The following is a 17,477-nucleotide window of genomic DNA, read 5'->3' as shown; positions in this document are numbered from 1 at the left end:
CCATAATACTTAGTCCAGTGTCCTCACTGGGTTCCTGGTGATGTGTTAGTGGAGATAAGGCGTTGTTCTCCTCAGCCCTCAGTAGGACATATTCTACTACGGGAACTGTTTCCCGTCCTTAATGGTTTTTAATTCATAATTCATGAAGTGGGAATGCAATGCAGTGTCTTCACTTGGTCCAAACTACATATTTAAATATAAAACAACAAGCTTCAATAGTATTTTCCCTATATAACTACATTGGAGGTCCTACTCACCAGAAGCTCTCAATATTTAAAAATGAGCATTATATACATTTACATTTTTTGTAATTTAGCAGACACAATCCAGAGCGACTTACAGTTAGTACATTCATCTTAAGATAGCTCGGTGGGACAACCACATATCACAGTCATAGTAAGTACTTTTCTCCTCAATAAAGTAACTATCAGCAAAGTCAGTGCTAGTAGGAAAAGACAAGACACAAGTGTTAGTTAAAAAATATATATTATTACTAAAAAAGTTATATAGTGAGTTAGTCACTATGTTGTAAACATATCAGACTTAGGCATTGAATGGGATGCCAAACTTCTGGTAGGCTTGCTGGCAACACCAGTTGTTTTAACACATCACTTTAACGTCATGTACTCAGTTAGATGTCCCTCTTTAGAGAATCCCCTGGAAGGTTCTTTCTGGTAACACCATTGGGCGGTTTTCATTTTTTTTCCACAGTTAGCCATTAGGCAGCTATGACATCAGTAAATCCCTCTTCAAAAAATCCCAGTCCTTATTTCCTCCTGGCAGTGGACTGTCCGGGACCTAGCTTCTATGCTTTGACAAGACACTTCCCTCCCTGCCTCACAGTTACAGGGCTCAAACTAACACCTTGAATAATGATTACTTCATGGTTATGATTTTTTTGTTGTTTCCCAACATCATTATTTACAATTCATCTGATTGAGTGAGGTGTTTTTCGTGATCACTATTATTTTTTCCTCAACATCATTATTTACAATTAATTTTATTGAGGTCAGACACAGCAGAATAAGGTTTGAAATGCCATTTACCGTTAACTAATCAAGATGGAGTTAGTTTCTCTGTCTTACCCTTATGTATTGCCAAGCCATGCCAGCATTGGGGTGGAGCTTTACTGCCACCTAGTGACATTGTTATTAATAGCACACTCATAGAAAAACAATGACAAAAATGGGTATCCAATTCAAAACAGTGTTCTGTGATTTCTGCGATTATATTTCTATAAGCAACATGTAGGTAGATGAGGTGTAGTTACACCTAATGATGTGAGAAACAACCTGAGGTGGTGTTGTGTGGGTCATGAAATATGTTCTGTTTTATAAGTATTATTTTACTCCGTCCTCTCTCTCTCTCTCTTTACCTCCCCACCCCCTCCTCCCAAACACACCCTGTCACTGCACTAACTCTGGTGTCTCTTCTCCCCATCTCGAGGTGTGTGTTTGTTAACCAGTGTTTGGGCTGTCCTACAGGCAAGGGTCCAGAGACCATATTTGCTGGTCAGAACCTGAATGATAACGAGTGGCACACAGTGCGTGTGTTCAGGAGGGGAAAGAGTTTGAAACTCACCGTAGATGATCTTCAACCTGTAGAAGGTACAACCTCCCTCTCTCTAATTCAATGTCTATGTTTTATATGAGTGTGATACTTTTCAGGACAGTGGGCCCCTTGTAGGTAAGACACACAGTTTGACTATGGACTAGATCAGACAAAGTTGGATCTAGTCCATAATGTCTCATATACAATCGATCATTTTGGGGCTTGTTTCCCAGACAAAGATTAAACTAGTCTTGGACTAGAAAGATATTTCAATGAATATTCTCCATTGAGCATGCTTTGTAGTACAGGATTAGTCTTAATCTGTGTTGGGAAGCCGGCCCTGTGTGTATAAACCCATTGTGTTCCACGTACCTTTCTACTAGTGGACAAGTGTGGCTCCAGACCTTTAGGAGGTGAGAGTGGCATGTGTCCTGCTGGAGACATGAATGACCTCCCTCCACCCATGTCTCCCCCCCCCTCTCACCCTCCCTTCTGTCAATCAAAAGGTCAAATGGCAGGTGACCACACCCAGTTGGAGTTTCACAACATTGAGACGGGTATCGTGACGGAGAAACGATTCATGTCCATGGTGCCTTCCAACTTCATAGGCCACCTCCAGAGCCTCTCCTTCAACGGCATGGCCTATATAGGTACGTAGCCCAGAGGTTAGGGAGGTGGACCAGTAACTGGAAGGTCAACGGTCCAAGTCCTGGGCTGGGTGTTGGAAAAAGTGGGACTGAACTGGCTACTGGAGGTTTGCTTGTGTCGGATCATTAATACTACTAATGTCGTGCTCTTAACCCCAGAGGTGTGTGTGAGACAAAAAATATAAAGTATCTATTCTATTTTTCCTACAGACCTGTGTAAGAACGGTGACATTGACTACTGCGAGCTCAACGCCATGATCGGCTTCAAGAACATCATTGCTGACCCGGTCACGTTCAAGTCACGGTCGAGCTATTTGGCCCTGACCACCCTGCAGGCCTACTACTCTATGCACCTGTTCTTCCAGTTCAAGACCACCTCGTCAGATGGACTCATACTGTTCAACAGCGGGGACGGAAACGACTTCATCGTGGTTGAGCTGGTCAAGGGGTAGGTTGTCAAGACATACTGTAGGTTAGTCATTCATATTGAAGGCTTAGGCGGGTTGTGTGTGTTTGTGCGTGTGTGCGCAGGCGTGCGCGAGTGTGTGTCTGCATCATTATTCATGTGAATGTCTTTTTCCAGCTACCTGCACTACGTATCAGACCTGGGGAACGGAGCTCACCTGATCAAGGGCAACTCCAACAAGCCCCTGAATGATAACCACTGGCACAACGTCATGATCTCCCGAGACACTAACAACCTCCACACCGTCAAGATCGACACCAAGATCACCACCCAGACCACCATGGGAGCCAAGAACCTGGACCTGAAGGGTAGGCTGCCTGGGGCTGGGGGTTTATGTTCTAAACATACTTTACACTCTGACAGAGGGTGGTACTATTGTTATTGCGTTGGGGTACAGTGTCTCAGAGGAGCCAGTTGACTGTTACTTGTCTGCTGTTTGACAGGGCTAGTGGATGTCTTTCAAAGAAGATCAGAGGAGAGGAAAATCAATGTTACATTGAACTGTGAAGTATCCTATCAATGGAATTACTGTATCACAAGGCCCATCACTATATATAGTGGCACAACCCATGCCCACTATTATTCTCTGTTCTGTTCATTTTCCCTATTCACTCTGTCCTTCCCTCCCTGTTCATTTTATTTTATGTGGCTCTCAAACTGGAAGAAAATTCTCAACAATCATTTTTACAGGCTAAATTCCTGTCCAATCATTCAAAATGGTTAAATTTCAGTTTCATTACAAGGGTTCTATTTCTTGCTGTAAATGTTTTTTTATTTCATGGTTATGATTTTGTCTTAACACATTTCTACTCTTTGAAGTTGAAATGTGATCTATGCCACATAACTCACTATTTAAAAAATGTGTTGGCAGTGTCAAAAAGGCCCTGAAATGAGAAAGCAACATTTTGAAGAGTAAAAATGAGTAAAAATGTTAAACAGCAGAGAACTACAAAAAATGAAATTCAAGCAAATTCAAGCGTTTTATTAACGTCTTAAAAAAATAAAGTATTGTTTTGAAATGATTCTCCAATAGCAGATCAAGTCTAATATATATATAATTTATTTATTTTTTATCCGGGAACATATGCATACTTTAAGGCATATTCTAATTTCTAGACTAGAAACATAGCACTGTGCCTGTACAGTGTATACAGTTTATATCAGTAGCTATTATTGTCCACCAGGGGTCAGTGATTCCAAACTAGTCTACTGTGTTTTATTGAACAGCAATGCATCAATATTTCTGTTCTTTACCTTTTGTCATTCTGAATAGTAGAAGTAATGCTGGTTGTATTATAGACACCAGTTATCACCTCATCAGTGATATATTAACCATTCCTGTCCATTCGTATGCCCCCTCATATGTACTTACTTAATCCTCTTCATTCCTCTGAAAAATACAAGGATTCAATGAGAGAGCACCACTGTTGCCTATCCGCTGCTTGCTTGGAGATTGGGTTCCTTGACAGGCCACTATCCTTCATCTTTTTCCTACCCTGTCCTTCACAGGTGACCTGTATATTGGTGGCGTGGCCAAAGAGACATACAAGGAGCTTCCCAAGCTGGTGCACGCCAAGGAGGGCTTCCAGGGTTGCCTAGCATCGGTGGACCTGAACGGACGCCTCCCGGACCTGATGTCGGACGCCCTTGCATGTGTGGGCCAGATAGAGAGAGGCTGCGAAGGTAAACACACACACACACACACACACACACACACACACACACACACACACACACACACACTAGGGTGGGCCATCCTCTTCTTTCTGTTCTGGGTAGAAATTAAGTGCTAACATTAAGTGATTTGATAATAGTCAAATCAAATCATTGTCAAATCAAAATTTGTGATCAAATCGGAGTTGTTGTTACTGTGACATTGTGAATGTTTTCCTCTCAGACATGTTTATTTTCTGTGCCCTGGACCACACATGGTTTTAAAATACAGACAAACAACTTCAGGGTTTTTTCCAGTTTGATTTGACATCGGTGATCTCTCCTCTAAGATGACTTCTGCAGGGCTTCTTTGCTGGTTACAAATCGAGGAAACGTAGACAATAACTTCTAAATCCTCCAGCCTGTGAAAGTGTGAACACTTTTCCCTGTTTGTCCACAGTCCAGGTGTCTGCTCAGCCCCCCCCGTCCCCACCCCCCACACACACACACACATACACACAGAGACACAAACACGGTCATGTACACCGACCCACCACAATATCAACACACTTTGGCATGTCATTTACCATGTTAATATCCATCAAGTATGTTGGTAGGCTGAATACTTCAAAATCTGCCAGTCCTCTACCCTCGTCAGTTCGGATTCTTTTGGCTACAGGGTAATCAGATTACTGCCACTAACAACATTTGTATTGATAGTGTTATCCCATTCTACTGCACTGCTCTGCCCGGCTCCACACACACACACACACACACACACACACACACACACACACACACACACACACACACACACACACACACACACACACACACACACACACAGACACACAGACACACAGACACACAGACACACAGACACACACACACACACACACACACACACACACACAGTGTTCCTTGCATGCTTAGTCTGAGTGTTTGCCAGAAGCAATCCTCTTGAATTATGGATGAGAATTTTGTTGCATAAATGAATATAATTTGACCTTCGCATGCATTCCAAATAACTCCCTAACCCCTGTATGGTACACTACTTTTGATCAGGCCCCATAAGGCTCTGGTAAAATGTATTACACTATATAGGGAATAGGGTGCCATTTGGGACACAGCGTTAGCATTGTGTTTGCAACACTTCCAAAATCAATATTTGATGTATTTGTCAACGTCCTTCTCACTTCGGTTTTCATTTCACATTTCAAAATATCATCCTCCTCCACTCTTTCCCTGTTCTATTTTTCTATGTATATGAGGACAATGCTATGACACAGATTTTTTTTCTCCCTGTTTTAACGTCATCGTTCTTTTTTGTACCCGGGTAGTACCCAGGTAGCTTAGTAAACTGTTCCACAGAACTGCAGCAGATAATAATAATAAAATAAAAAACAGTTATAATATTCTGTAGCAGAGTACAGGATAATACAGTTATAATATTCTGCAGCAGAGTACAGGATAATACAGTTATAATATTCTGCAGCAGAGTACAGGATAATACAGTTATAATATTCTGCAGCAGAGTACAGGATAATACAGTTAATAATCTGCAGCAGATTACAGGATAATACAGTTAAAATATTCTGCAGCAGATTACAGGATAATACAGTTATAATATTCTGCAGCAGATTACAGGATAATACAGTTAAAATATTTTGTAGCAGAGTACAGGATAATACAGTTATAATATTCTGCAGCAGATTACAGGATAATACAGTTATAATATTCTGCAGCAGATTACAGGATAATACAGTTATAATATTCTGCAGCAGAGTACAGGATAATACTTAAGTGATAATACCAGAGAAGCCGGTGTTTGGAGGTTATATTGAAACGGGTGTTGTTGGCAAACCGGGTTACAACATTTTCAAACAATGACTTACATATTTTCATTCAAAACGTTATGTTGATTAATTTATTCATACTATTTCATCCTTCCACAAGATATAGTCCCGACACAAATCTCCCAAGCCGGCTGGTCATTCGTTCTATTGGTTCGGTTGCCAGAGACGCGACCCAGTTGTTCAGTCTTTTTGTTCTTTGTCTATGGACGCGAGCTAGTCATTCGTTCTAAATGTTCCATTGCCATACTGGCTGGCAACGTTCTTATCCCTTGCTTGCTAGCTAACCAATTACAGCTAACTAACTTACAGTCACGTCAAACAGTGCAGCCAGAATAACAGCAAAGTAGCTGCATTTGTTTAATCTGTTTTCTTGTGGCATTTATTTGGATACATCCATAGCAATGAGCTAAGGATGCGCAATTTCGTCTGGCGTAGAAAATGTGTTCTCTCATCAGGACACTTGTTCAGAGGAGCTAGCCAACAACACAGCTAACACACTCACTTCAAACTGAAGCTATAAAGACAGCAAACTAGCTGCACTTCGTTCTGTTTGACCTGTTTTCTAATGCTAGTTCTTTGCATATATCCATAAAGATTATGCTGATTCATGATTTCAACTGGCGGAGAAATGCTGCCTTCCTGTCACTCATCCTGACTCCCGACACGTTCATTACTATGGGACATCTGGAAATCGAATTAGAATATTGAAACAATGTTGCAAATGTTGGAGAGACAAACAGCAAGGTTTATACAAATCTCCCGCTGTTGTAAATGAAATGCTTGTCTAAAAGAAATGTGAGAAAATGTCTAGATGCTTTTTATAGTGGAGATCAAGTTTATAAATTGCCTGGCTGGGCTGATGAGACGGTGGATTGCACAGTCAGATGGAACAGAGTAAATAGGCATTTTAACATTATAGATTTAGCCGTTGGTGACTTGTGGATTAGACACCGGCTGGAATGCGGTTTTAACCAATTAGCATTCTGGATTAGACCCAACAGTTATACTTGTCTGCAGCAGAGTACAGGATAATACAGTTATTCAAGCTTCCAAAGGAAGATACACAATAGGAATAGACACATAGTGGAACAACTCTGTGTAGGTCTGAGTGACTGAGTGACTAAATCAAATCAAAGTTTATTTGTCACGTGCGCCGAATACAACAGGTATATATACAAACTTACAGTGAAATGCTTACTTACAGGCTCTAACCAATAGTGCAAAAAAGGTGTTAGGTGAACAATAGGTAAGCAAAGAAATAAAACAAGAAAGGACAGAATGTGATTTACAGTTTTTGTATTATTATAGTTTGTATTTTATTTTAATATTAAACTTCCCCCACCCCTATCTCTCTTCGGAGCACACACATATATGTTTTTGTTTTTACAGCTTTTTTGTTACATATACATACAGTTTACATATCACACTTTACATATACATTCTATATACATGATACTTCTATATACAGCAATCCAATCACATAGCAATAATACATTACCCATAGCAATAATACATTACCCATAGCAATAATATATTACCCATAGCAATAATACATTACCCATAGCAATATACATTACTGAACATGTGATTGTACGTCTACTAAAAGTACACTTCCTTCACCTCAAAGAACCATTAAAAAGTATACACTTGTAATGACCAGACATTCTCTTGCTTTTATTCTCCTCTCTTTTATATTTCTGAATCATTCAAGGCTATTTCTCGACGAAAGTGTTTCGCTAAATCATTCAGCACATTCTCTCCTTTCTGCTTCCTCCTACAGGACTTACTTGACTTGTTTGTTACTTTGTCTCTCTGTCATCTCTCCGTCTTCTCCTGTCTCTATCTGTTTCTCTCTGTTAATACAATCTGTGACAACATTTCAGTGCTTTACTAACATCTGGTATATTTTGCCTTTTCCTTTCCTTATTGTTTCGCTGACTTGATCAAGTTTCATTGATGAAAGCTGACTTGCAAGGTAGATAGCTTCTGTTTGTTTGATACAGACCGCCCCAACCGTCCACGAACCCCTCACACCCCCCAACCCTCCACAGCCACCACTTCCACCTCTCTTCACATCCTCACCCCTCCACAGCTACCACTTCCATCTCTCTTCACATCATCACCCCTCCACAGCCACCGCTTCTACCTCTCTTCACATCCTCACCCCTCCACAACCACCACTTCCACCTCTCTTCACATCCTCACCCCTCCACAGCCACCACTTCCACCTCTCTTCACATCCTCACCCACCATAACCACCACTTCCACCTCTCTTCACATCCTTACCCCTCCACAACCACCACTTCCACCTCTCTTCACGTCCTCACCCCTCCACAACCACCACTTCCACCTCTCTTCACATCCCCACCCCCCATAACCACCACTTCCACCTCTCTTCACATCCTCACCCCCCCCCATAACCACCACTTCCACCTCTCTTCACATCCTCACCCCTCCACAACCACCACTTCCACCTCTCTTCACATCCTCACCCCCCACAACCACCACTTCCACCTCTCTTCACATCCTCACCCCTCCACAGCCACCACGTCCACCTCTCTTCACATCATCACCCCTCCACAACCACCACTTCCACCTCTCTTCACATCCTCACCCCTCCACAGCCACCACTTCCACCTCTCTTCACATCCTCACCCCCCATAACCACCACTTCCACCTCTCTTCACATCCTTACCACTCCACAACCACCACTTCCACCTCTCTTCACATCCTCACCCCTCCACAACCACCACTTCCACCTCTCTTCACATCCTCACCCCCATAACCACCACTTCCAACTCTCTTCACATCCTCACCCCCCATAACCACCACTTCCACCTCTCTTCACATCCTCACCTCTCCACAACCACCACTTCCACCTCTCTTCACATCCTCACCCCCCCCACAACCACCACGTCCACCTCTCCTTCACATCCTCACCCCTCCACAACCACCACTTCCACCTCTCTTCACATCCTCACCCCTCCACAACCACCACTTCCACCTCTCTTCACATCCTCACCCCCCCACAACCACCACTTCCACCTCTCTTCACATCCTCACCCCTCCACAACCACCACGTCCACCTCTCTTCACATCCTCACCCCTCCACAACTACCACTTCCACCTCTCTTCACATCCTCACCCCCCATAACCACCACTTCCACCTCTCTTCACACAACCACCACTTCCACCTCTCTTCACATCCTCACCCCTCCAACTCAACTCAGGGTGTTACATCACTCCCATGTCATAAGGAATGGGCTTCAGCCCCATAGGGGATACAAGGCTCACTCACCTGTCCAATCCTAAACTGACCCCTAGATCCTACAGCTCTGAGAGGATTTGACAAATGTAAGCAACATATAAATAGCTCCACCTTACCCTCTGATAGGCTAGGTGGAAGTTTCACCAAGTTTCCTATAACAATTAAATGCTCTCGGATTTCCACAAGTGCATAGAGCGTAGGGTCTAGGGGACGATTTGGAAGTGGATCCCCACCACCATCTTGTATGACAGCCTATGGGTCTCTTGTTATCGTCTCACAGTCACTTATGTTGTACTTACTATAGTTTATTGTATTCACTGCACTCATGTCTATTTTGTCACATATGGTATACATTTTATATACCATTATTTTATTGCATTATTTTATTATTTTATTGCATGGCTCATAGTCTTCCTAACAACATATACATGTTGCCCACTGTATGCATGGGTTTGCACCAAATATTTATATCAATGTGCAATTTTGAATCCAAATAGATGGGGTCTTACAGTAGCTACCTCATGTTTGTAAGATAAATATCAACCGTTGTTACCTGTGTGAAGTGTGTCAAATTGTACTTTGCTTATCAGTGTAAATACTATTATTTCAATACTATATTTGTTTTATTCAGTATTTATTGATGTTGTATATGGGGCAGTAGGATGAAAACATGTACATAAGTGTTAATTCACAAAGCAACCATTTTTTATTGAATAAATACATGAATAAATAACCATAATTAAACGGACACTAATCATTAAAACTAGTCACTACTTCCACAACCACTAAAACTAATAAAAGTGACAAAAAATGTGCAATAAGATACTGTCGGCCTAATATACAATAGCATTATGGGACAAAGTAAAAGGTTATAAACTTCACACTTTTGAGAACTGAAATATGTAGTAGTATATTAACTAATAGTCATATATATCATTTGTAATTCACCATAATCACCATTGTAACAACATGTATCATTATCCAAGATAATCTCATTCATAATCTCAGCATAACAAACTGAACCATGTTACATAACTCTGTTTAACATCCATACTAACCCTGTGTCATTCCACTGGCATTAACACAGCCTACAGAGGGGCTGACTGACATGGCTGACAGACTACAAAGCAGACTAACTAACAGCCTGGCAGACAGATGACATGGCAGACTGCCTGACTGACTGGTTGACAGACTACATAGCAGACTGGCTGACAGCCTGGCAGACAGATGACATATAGGCAAACAGACATATAGACAAACATACATATAGACAAGCAGACATATAGACAAACATACATATAGACATATAGACAAACAGACATATAGGCAAACAGACATATAGACAAACAGACATATAGGCAAACATACATATAGACAAGCAGACATATAGACAAACAGACATATAGACAAACATACATATAGACATATAGACAAACAGACATATAGGCAAACAGACATATAGACAAACAGACATATAGATAAACAGACATATAGACAAACAGCCATATTGACAAACAGACATATTGACAAACAGACATATAGACAAACAGACATATAGTCAAACGACAGACATACAGACAGAGGTAAAGACAGACAGACAGACAGACAGACAGACAGACAGACAGACAGACAGACAGACAGACAGACAGACAGACAGACAGACAGACAGACAGACAGACAGACAGACATACAGGCAAACAGACATATAGACGGACGGACGGACGGACGGACGGACGGACGGACGGACGGACGGACGCAGACAGACAGACAGACAGACAGACAGACAGACAGACAGACAGACAGACAGACAGACAGACAGACAGACAGACAGACAGACAGACAGACAGACCTAGAGTATTGACAGACAGAGGTAAAGATAGACAGACAGACAGACAGACAGACAGACAGACAGACAGACAGACAGACAGACAGACAGACAGACAGACAGACAGACAGACAGACAGACAGACAGACAGACAGACAGACAGACAGACAGACAGACAGACAGACAGACAGACAGACAGACCTAGAGTATTGACAGACAGAGGTAAAGATAGACAGACAGACAGACAGACCTAGAGTATTGACAGACAGAGGTAAAGATAGACAGACAGACAGACAGACAGACAGACAGACAGACAGACAGACAGACAGACAGACAGACAGACAGACAGACAGACAGACAGACAGACAGACAGACAGACCTAGAGTATTGACAGACAGAGGTAAAGATAGACAGACAGACAGACCTAGAGTATTGACAGACAGAGGTAAAGATAGACAGACAGACAGACCTAGAGTATTGACAGACAGAGGTAAAGATAGACAGACAGACAGACCTACAGTATTGACAGACAGACATACAGACCTACAGTATTGACAGACAGACATACAGACCTACAGTATTGACAGACAGACATACAGACCTACAGTATTGACAGACAGAGGCTAAGAACGTTGTCTGAGACATTGTTGTTCAATGCTAATAGCTGCTGATGATGATCTTTACCTTTTTTTTTGCATTACTAAAGATGACTGAAGTTTTTAGACCCTCCACAAGAGACAGATCCCAGATTGTCTCAGATCCTGTTTTACTTACCACTTTATCTACCCAATGTGTGCTCTCTTGTGGACAGATGTAATTAACCATAACTGGTACTGTCGGGAAGGAATGGGATGTGTAGGCTAACAAGCAGCAGTGGCTCCGGCATAAGGTTTTTTCATCACTGGTTATTTGGAGAAATCACAATGTCGCAGGTGTTAGCATCTTTCTCAATTTCCAAAGGGGAGGGAACATTCAGCCCGTAACTTGCAAAGGAGAGGGTGGAACTCCTCGTTCCGGTGCCGCTCCTTGTTTTAGCATCTATTCATCTCTTCTCTTAACATGTATGGATCCAGAACTTATTCAAGCAGCTGACCAATTACGTGAGACTTTAGTTCTGATTTTAGATGACCCTCTGTGTTAGATTTCTCTTGCCATGTAAAAAAAATGCACGAACGGAAACATATATCTAATCCCTCACGAAGTGATCGAAACCTCTGAATGGCTCCTCTGTCTCTTTTTCTGATTGGATACACCGGCTACTTCCCTTTTTCTACATTTGACCTGCGGTGCTCTTTCTTTTTGACTCAAGAAACAATAAAATGTGTTGCTATGGTTTCCCTTTCTTTCATAATAATGTTGGTTCTTTCCTAAAAACACTGGTGAGGCTGTAAGAACATAATAACTATGTGAATAAATAAGCAAGAATACCTTAAAACTCACTAAAACAAAAGACAATCTCTGTAAATGCAACATAAATATTATTTAAACCTGTCTTAAAAAACTCACTGCTTGACTGTTCAATGAGTGTTTTCCATGTCTCTGTATAAGTGCATGTGTTCGTCTTTGTGTGTGTGTGTGTGTGTGTGTGTGTGTGTGTGTGTGTGTGTGTGTGTGTGTGTGTGTGTGTTTGTGTGTGTGTGTGTAAGGTTTTTCTGTGTGTAAAGTGTTAGTGTGTGAGGGAGCGAGAGAGAGAGAGAGTGAGAGAGAGGGGAGGATAGAGGGACAGAGAGAGAAGTATGTTTGTCTCAGTATGTCATTTGTCAGTATGTAAAATGTGTTTCATACTGTATGTGGGTAAGTGGATTACAAGAATGAAGTTGGATTATGCTTTTAATCGTATTTACGTGTTTAATTCTCTCATCACATATACACATACATTTGGTCAAATCTGATTACATATTTTAAGTAATCCCTCCCTCCCCTTCCTTACTTCCCTCTCCCCCCTCCCACTCCCCCTCCCTCCCTCCCTCCCTCCCTTCCTGTGCCCAGGCCCCAGTACAACGTGCCAGGAGGACTCGTGTGCAAACCAGGGTGTGTGTCTGCAGCAGTGGGAGGGGTTCAGCTGTGATTGTAGCATGACTTCTTTCGGAGGGCCACTCTGCAACGACGGTAAGACACACATCATTCTTACCCCCTGTTTGTGTGTACTGTAAACACAGCTGTACCCCCCTGTCTATGTGCTCACACACTCTTCGACACACACCCTTACCCCAATCTACTTAATAAATAAATAATATAATCAAATGTCCATTTAGCAGACACTTGTATCCAAAGTGACTGCACACCTATACACACCCTTCTAATGTATATCTATCTGTATTGCACACACATCAACCCCTATGTACAGTACCAGTCAAAAGTTTGGACATGCCCACTCATTCCAGGGTTTTTCTTTATATGTACTATTTTCTATATGAAAGAACACATATGGAATCATGTAGTAACCAAAAACAACAACAACAACAAAAAGCGTTAAACAAATCAAAATAGATTTTATATTTGAGATGATTCAAAGTAGCCACCCTTTGCCTTGATGCCAGATGTGCACACTCTTTGCATTCTCTCAACCAGCTTCATGAGGTAGTCACCTGGAATGCATTTCAATTAACAGGTGTGCCTTGTTAAAAGTTAATTTATGGAATTTCTTTCCTTCTTAATGCGTTAGAGCCAATCAATTGTGTTGTGACAAGGTAGGGGTGGTATACAGAAGATAGACCTATTTGGTAAAAGACCAAGTCCATATTATGACTGTTACGAACCGGCTCAAAGTTCATAACAAAAGGGAGACAACGTGGAGACAAGGAATAGAACAAATATATTTATTAACTAAGGTAACCAAAATACAAATAAACATAGTGTGTCTGCATGGAGAGAGTCTCCTCCATGAATGTGGAAGAGGTGCCTTTATCCTGGGACACACCCGGGCCCAGGTGTTTCCCATGTCGCTGACGACCCTCCCAACTCCGCCCACCGGCATCCTAATAAGGAAACAAGAGCAAAGAGAGAGAATACTGCAGACAGCGTGGGAGGGTCGTCACATGACAAGAACAGCTCAAATAAGCAAAGAGAAACAACAGTCCATCATTACTTTAAGACATGAAGGTCAGTCAATCCGGAAAATGTGAATAACTTTGAACGTTTCTTCAAGTGCAGTCGCAAAAACCATCAAGCGCTATAATGAAACTGGCTCTCATGAGGACCGCCACAGGAAAGGAAGACCCAGAGTTACCTCTGCTGCAGAGGATACGTTCATTAGAGTTACCAGCCTCAGAAATTGCAGCCCAAATAAATGCTTCACAAAGTTCAAGTAACAGACACGTCTCAACATCAACTGTTCGGAGGAGACTGCGTGAATCAGGCCTTCATGGTCGAATTGCTGCAAAGAAACAACTACTAAAGGACACTAATAAGAAGAAGAGACTTGGTTGGGCCAAGAACCACAAGCAACGGACATTAGAACGGTGGAAATCTGTGAAACGCAGAGTCGGTGAATGGATGCTCTCCACATGTGTGGTTCCCACAATGAAGCATGGAGGAAGAGGTGTGACGGTGTGGGTGCTTTGCTGGTGACACTGTCAGTGAATTATTTAGAATTCAAGGCTCACCTAACCAGCATGGCTACCACAGCATTCTGCAGTGATATACAATCCCATCTTGCTCTTAGTGGGACTATCATTTGTTTTTCAACAGGACAATGACCCAAAACACACCTCCAGGCTGTGTAAGGGTTATTTGACCAAGAAGGAGAGTGATAGAGTGCTGCATCAGAAGACCTGGCCTCCACAATCACTTGACCTCAAACCAATTGAGATGGTTTGGGATGAGTTGGACTGCAGAGTGAAGAAAAAGCAGCCAACAATTGCTCAGCATATGTGGAAACACCGTCAAGGCTGTTGGGAAAGCATTCCAGATTGAAGCTGATTGATGGAATGCCAAGACTGTACAACACTGTCATCAAGGCAAAGGGTGGCTACTTTGAAGAATCTCAAATATAAAATATATTTTGATTTGTTTCATACTTTTTTGGTTACTACATTCATAGTGTTGATGTCTTCATTATTCATTTACAATGTAGGAAATAGTAAAAATAAAGAAAAACCCTTGAATGAGTAGGTGTGTCCTAAGTTTTGACTGGTACTGTATGTATACACACACGTCCATGTATAATCATATGGTCATTTGGCAGACATGTTTAGTGTTACAGAACTGTCATTACTAACATTAACACATACAGTGGCCCATCGGAAACCAGATATTTGGAACATGTTAGCTGCTTTCTATGTACTTCATTACATAATTTTGTCTCTCCCCATTGAGTCATTGATACAGACACTCAATGAACTACCTCAACTTATTCCTGTCCTTGGTGACATATTGTACACATCTTAGCCATACAGGTGTAGGATCTTAATTTGAGCCAGTTTGCTACAGCAGGAAAATAATCATTCAGCATCAGGAAATGTGCATTATTATGTGGATTATAATGAATAGAGATTTTTGTAGGAGTTGGTACATTTTTTATAAGGGAAAATCAAGTCTGAAATGTCAAAGTGGAAAGCCTTTTTAAATGTTATAACTCTACAAATGTTAAATTAAGATCCTGCATATGTACACACATGCATACTGTAATGTACACGGCAACCTATATAGGAATGTATTTTGTCCTTTGTGACATCTTTTGTTGTACACCCACGCAAAACACATTTCAAGTCTGCCTTCGCTAAAGGCTTGCTATAAATTCCAAGTTGCATACATGAAGTTCCATACATTGAGTTCCATACGTTGAATTACATTTACATTTACATTTACATTTACATGAATTACATATATATTGTATCTTGACTGAGTAGGCATTGTGCCAGAAGAGTTGACTAAAGGTAAGTGTTGTCATCGTCATGGTGGCAACAATGAACAAGTCCATTTGGAACATTGGAAACCATTTTCTTCTCCCGTACTGTCACTTTAGTACTAATGTCCATGAGAACCCCTCTGTTTTCATGAGAAGTTATTATTTTCCATGTGGACTCTGACACTATAAACGAGAACACTTCTGTCCTATACTTGTACATGCTGCATTTGACAACTCATTGGTAATTATTATATTCCTGTGGACTCTGGTAATACAAAAGGAAAATGCTATTATCCACTGTGTGCAGCACTTTACCTGACAGCAATAGAGGCCTGGAGGACACAGCAGGAATTTAACTTACAGCAATACAGGCCTGGACAAAGCAGGAGTTTACCTGATAGCAATATAGGCCTGGAGGACACAGCAGGAATTTAACTGACATCAATATTGGCCTGGACACAGCCAGAATTTACCTGACAGTAATAGAGGCCTGGAGGACTCAGCAGGAATGTACCTGACAGCAATAGAGGCCTGGTGGCCTGGACGCAGCTCATTGCTGCTTTAGATTGTTTCACTCTTTCAGTAGATTTGATATGGCATTACACAACATGTCAAAAGAACATAACATGTATTATGAGGTGAGAGCTATGAGGCGTGACTGAATGGACATTTGGGAAGGTGCTTACTCATATTAAAGACTGTTACTGCATCTCAAATGGCACCCTATTCCCTAGTGCACTACTTTTCATCAGGGTTTCTCAAAACTAGTGCACTATATAGGGAATGAGGTGACATTTGGAATGCATCACTAGAGAATGAGGAGAAAGGGGGGGATGTTGTCTTATTAATGATAAGCCCTAGAGAGAAGGGGACGGCAATACTGGGACAATGTGGGAATGCTTGCAATAATTCTACCAAATAGCCTGCTGTCTTATGCAAAATATGCACTAGGGACAAGGGGAGAGAGTGCAGTGGTTATTATTTCCTCTGTAATGGGCAAATGGAGGAAACTGCTGAACAGCACTTTAGTAAGAGAGAGAGAGAGAGAGAGAGAGAGAGCGAGAGAGAGGGAGGGAGAGAATGGAGGGATAGAGATCAAGGGAGGGAGGAAGACAACACAAAAGTAAGTGAGGTAAGGAGTGGGGGGGCACTCTGTGGATGGAGCTAGGGCTGTACTGTAGACGACACAAAAATGAGGGAGGAGCAGGGCAGCATAGATGGTAATATATTCCCTGCCATGCAGCTGCCAACCAGATAAGAAGCTTCTCTCTTTTGTTATCAGGGAAGAGAGCGTTAATAGATTTCAGCGCTGACGCGCCCCTCTTCTTCGCTCCTCCACTCTTCCACTGACCACCATGATAA

At 41.8% G+C, this 17,477-nt stretch overlaps 1 protein-coding gene across 18 annotated transcripts in view; it reads left to right on the top strand.

Moving 5' to 3' along the window:
- LOC106589744 (neurexin-1a) overlaps positions 1 to 17,477 on the top strand; it is a 517,413-nt gene that overhangs the window by 240,639 nt on the left and 259,297 nt on the right. For all 18 annotated transcript variants that reach the window (XM_045709960.2, XM_014180042.3, XM_014180038.3 and 15 more), the window contains 6 exons: positions 1,485 to 1,607; positions 2,058 to 2,201; positions 2,409 to 2,646; positions 2,782 to 2,972; positions 4,174 to 4,347; positions 13,256 to 13,375. In XM_045709960.2, the coding sequence (XP_045565916.1) occupies positions 1,485 to 1,607; positions 2,058 to 2,201; positions 2,409 to 2,646; positions 2,782 to 2,972; positions 4,174 to 4,347; positions 13,256 to 13,375 (990 nt within the window). The remainder of the gene's footprint in view (positions 1 to 1,484; positions 1,608 to 2,057; positions 2,202 to 2,408; positions 2,647 to 2,781; positions 2,973 to 4,173; positions 4,348 to 13,255; positions 13,376 to 17,477) is intronic.

The sequence above is a fragment of the Salmo salar genome, chromosome 28, assembly GCF_965601325.2.
Source record: "Salmo salar chromosome 28, fSalSal1, whole genome shotgun sequence".
Classification (NCBI taxonomy): Eukaryota; Metazoa; Chordata; class Actinopteri; order Salmoniformes; family Salmonidae; genus Salmo; species Salmo salar.
Note: the sequence above shows the minus strand (reverse complement) of the source record. Positions and strands in the feature narration are given on the sequence as shown.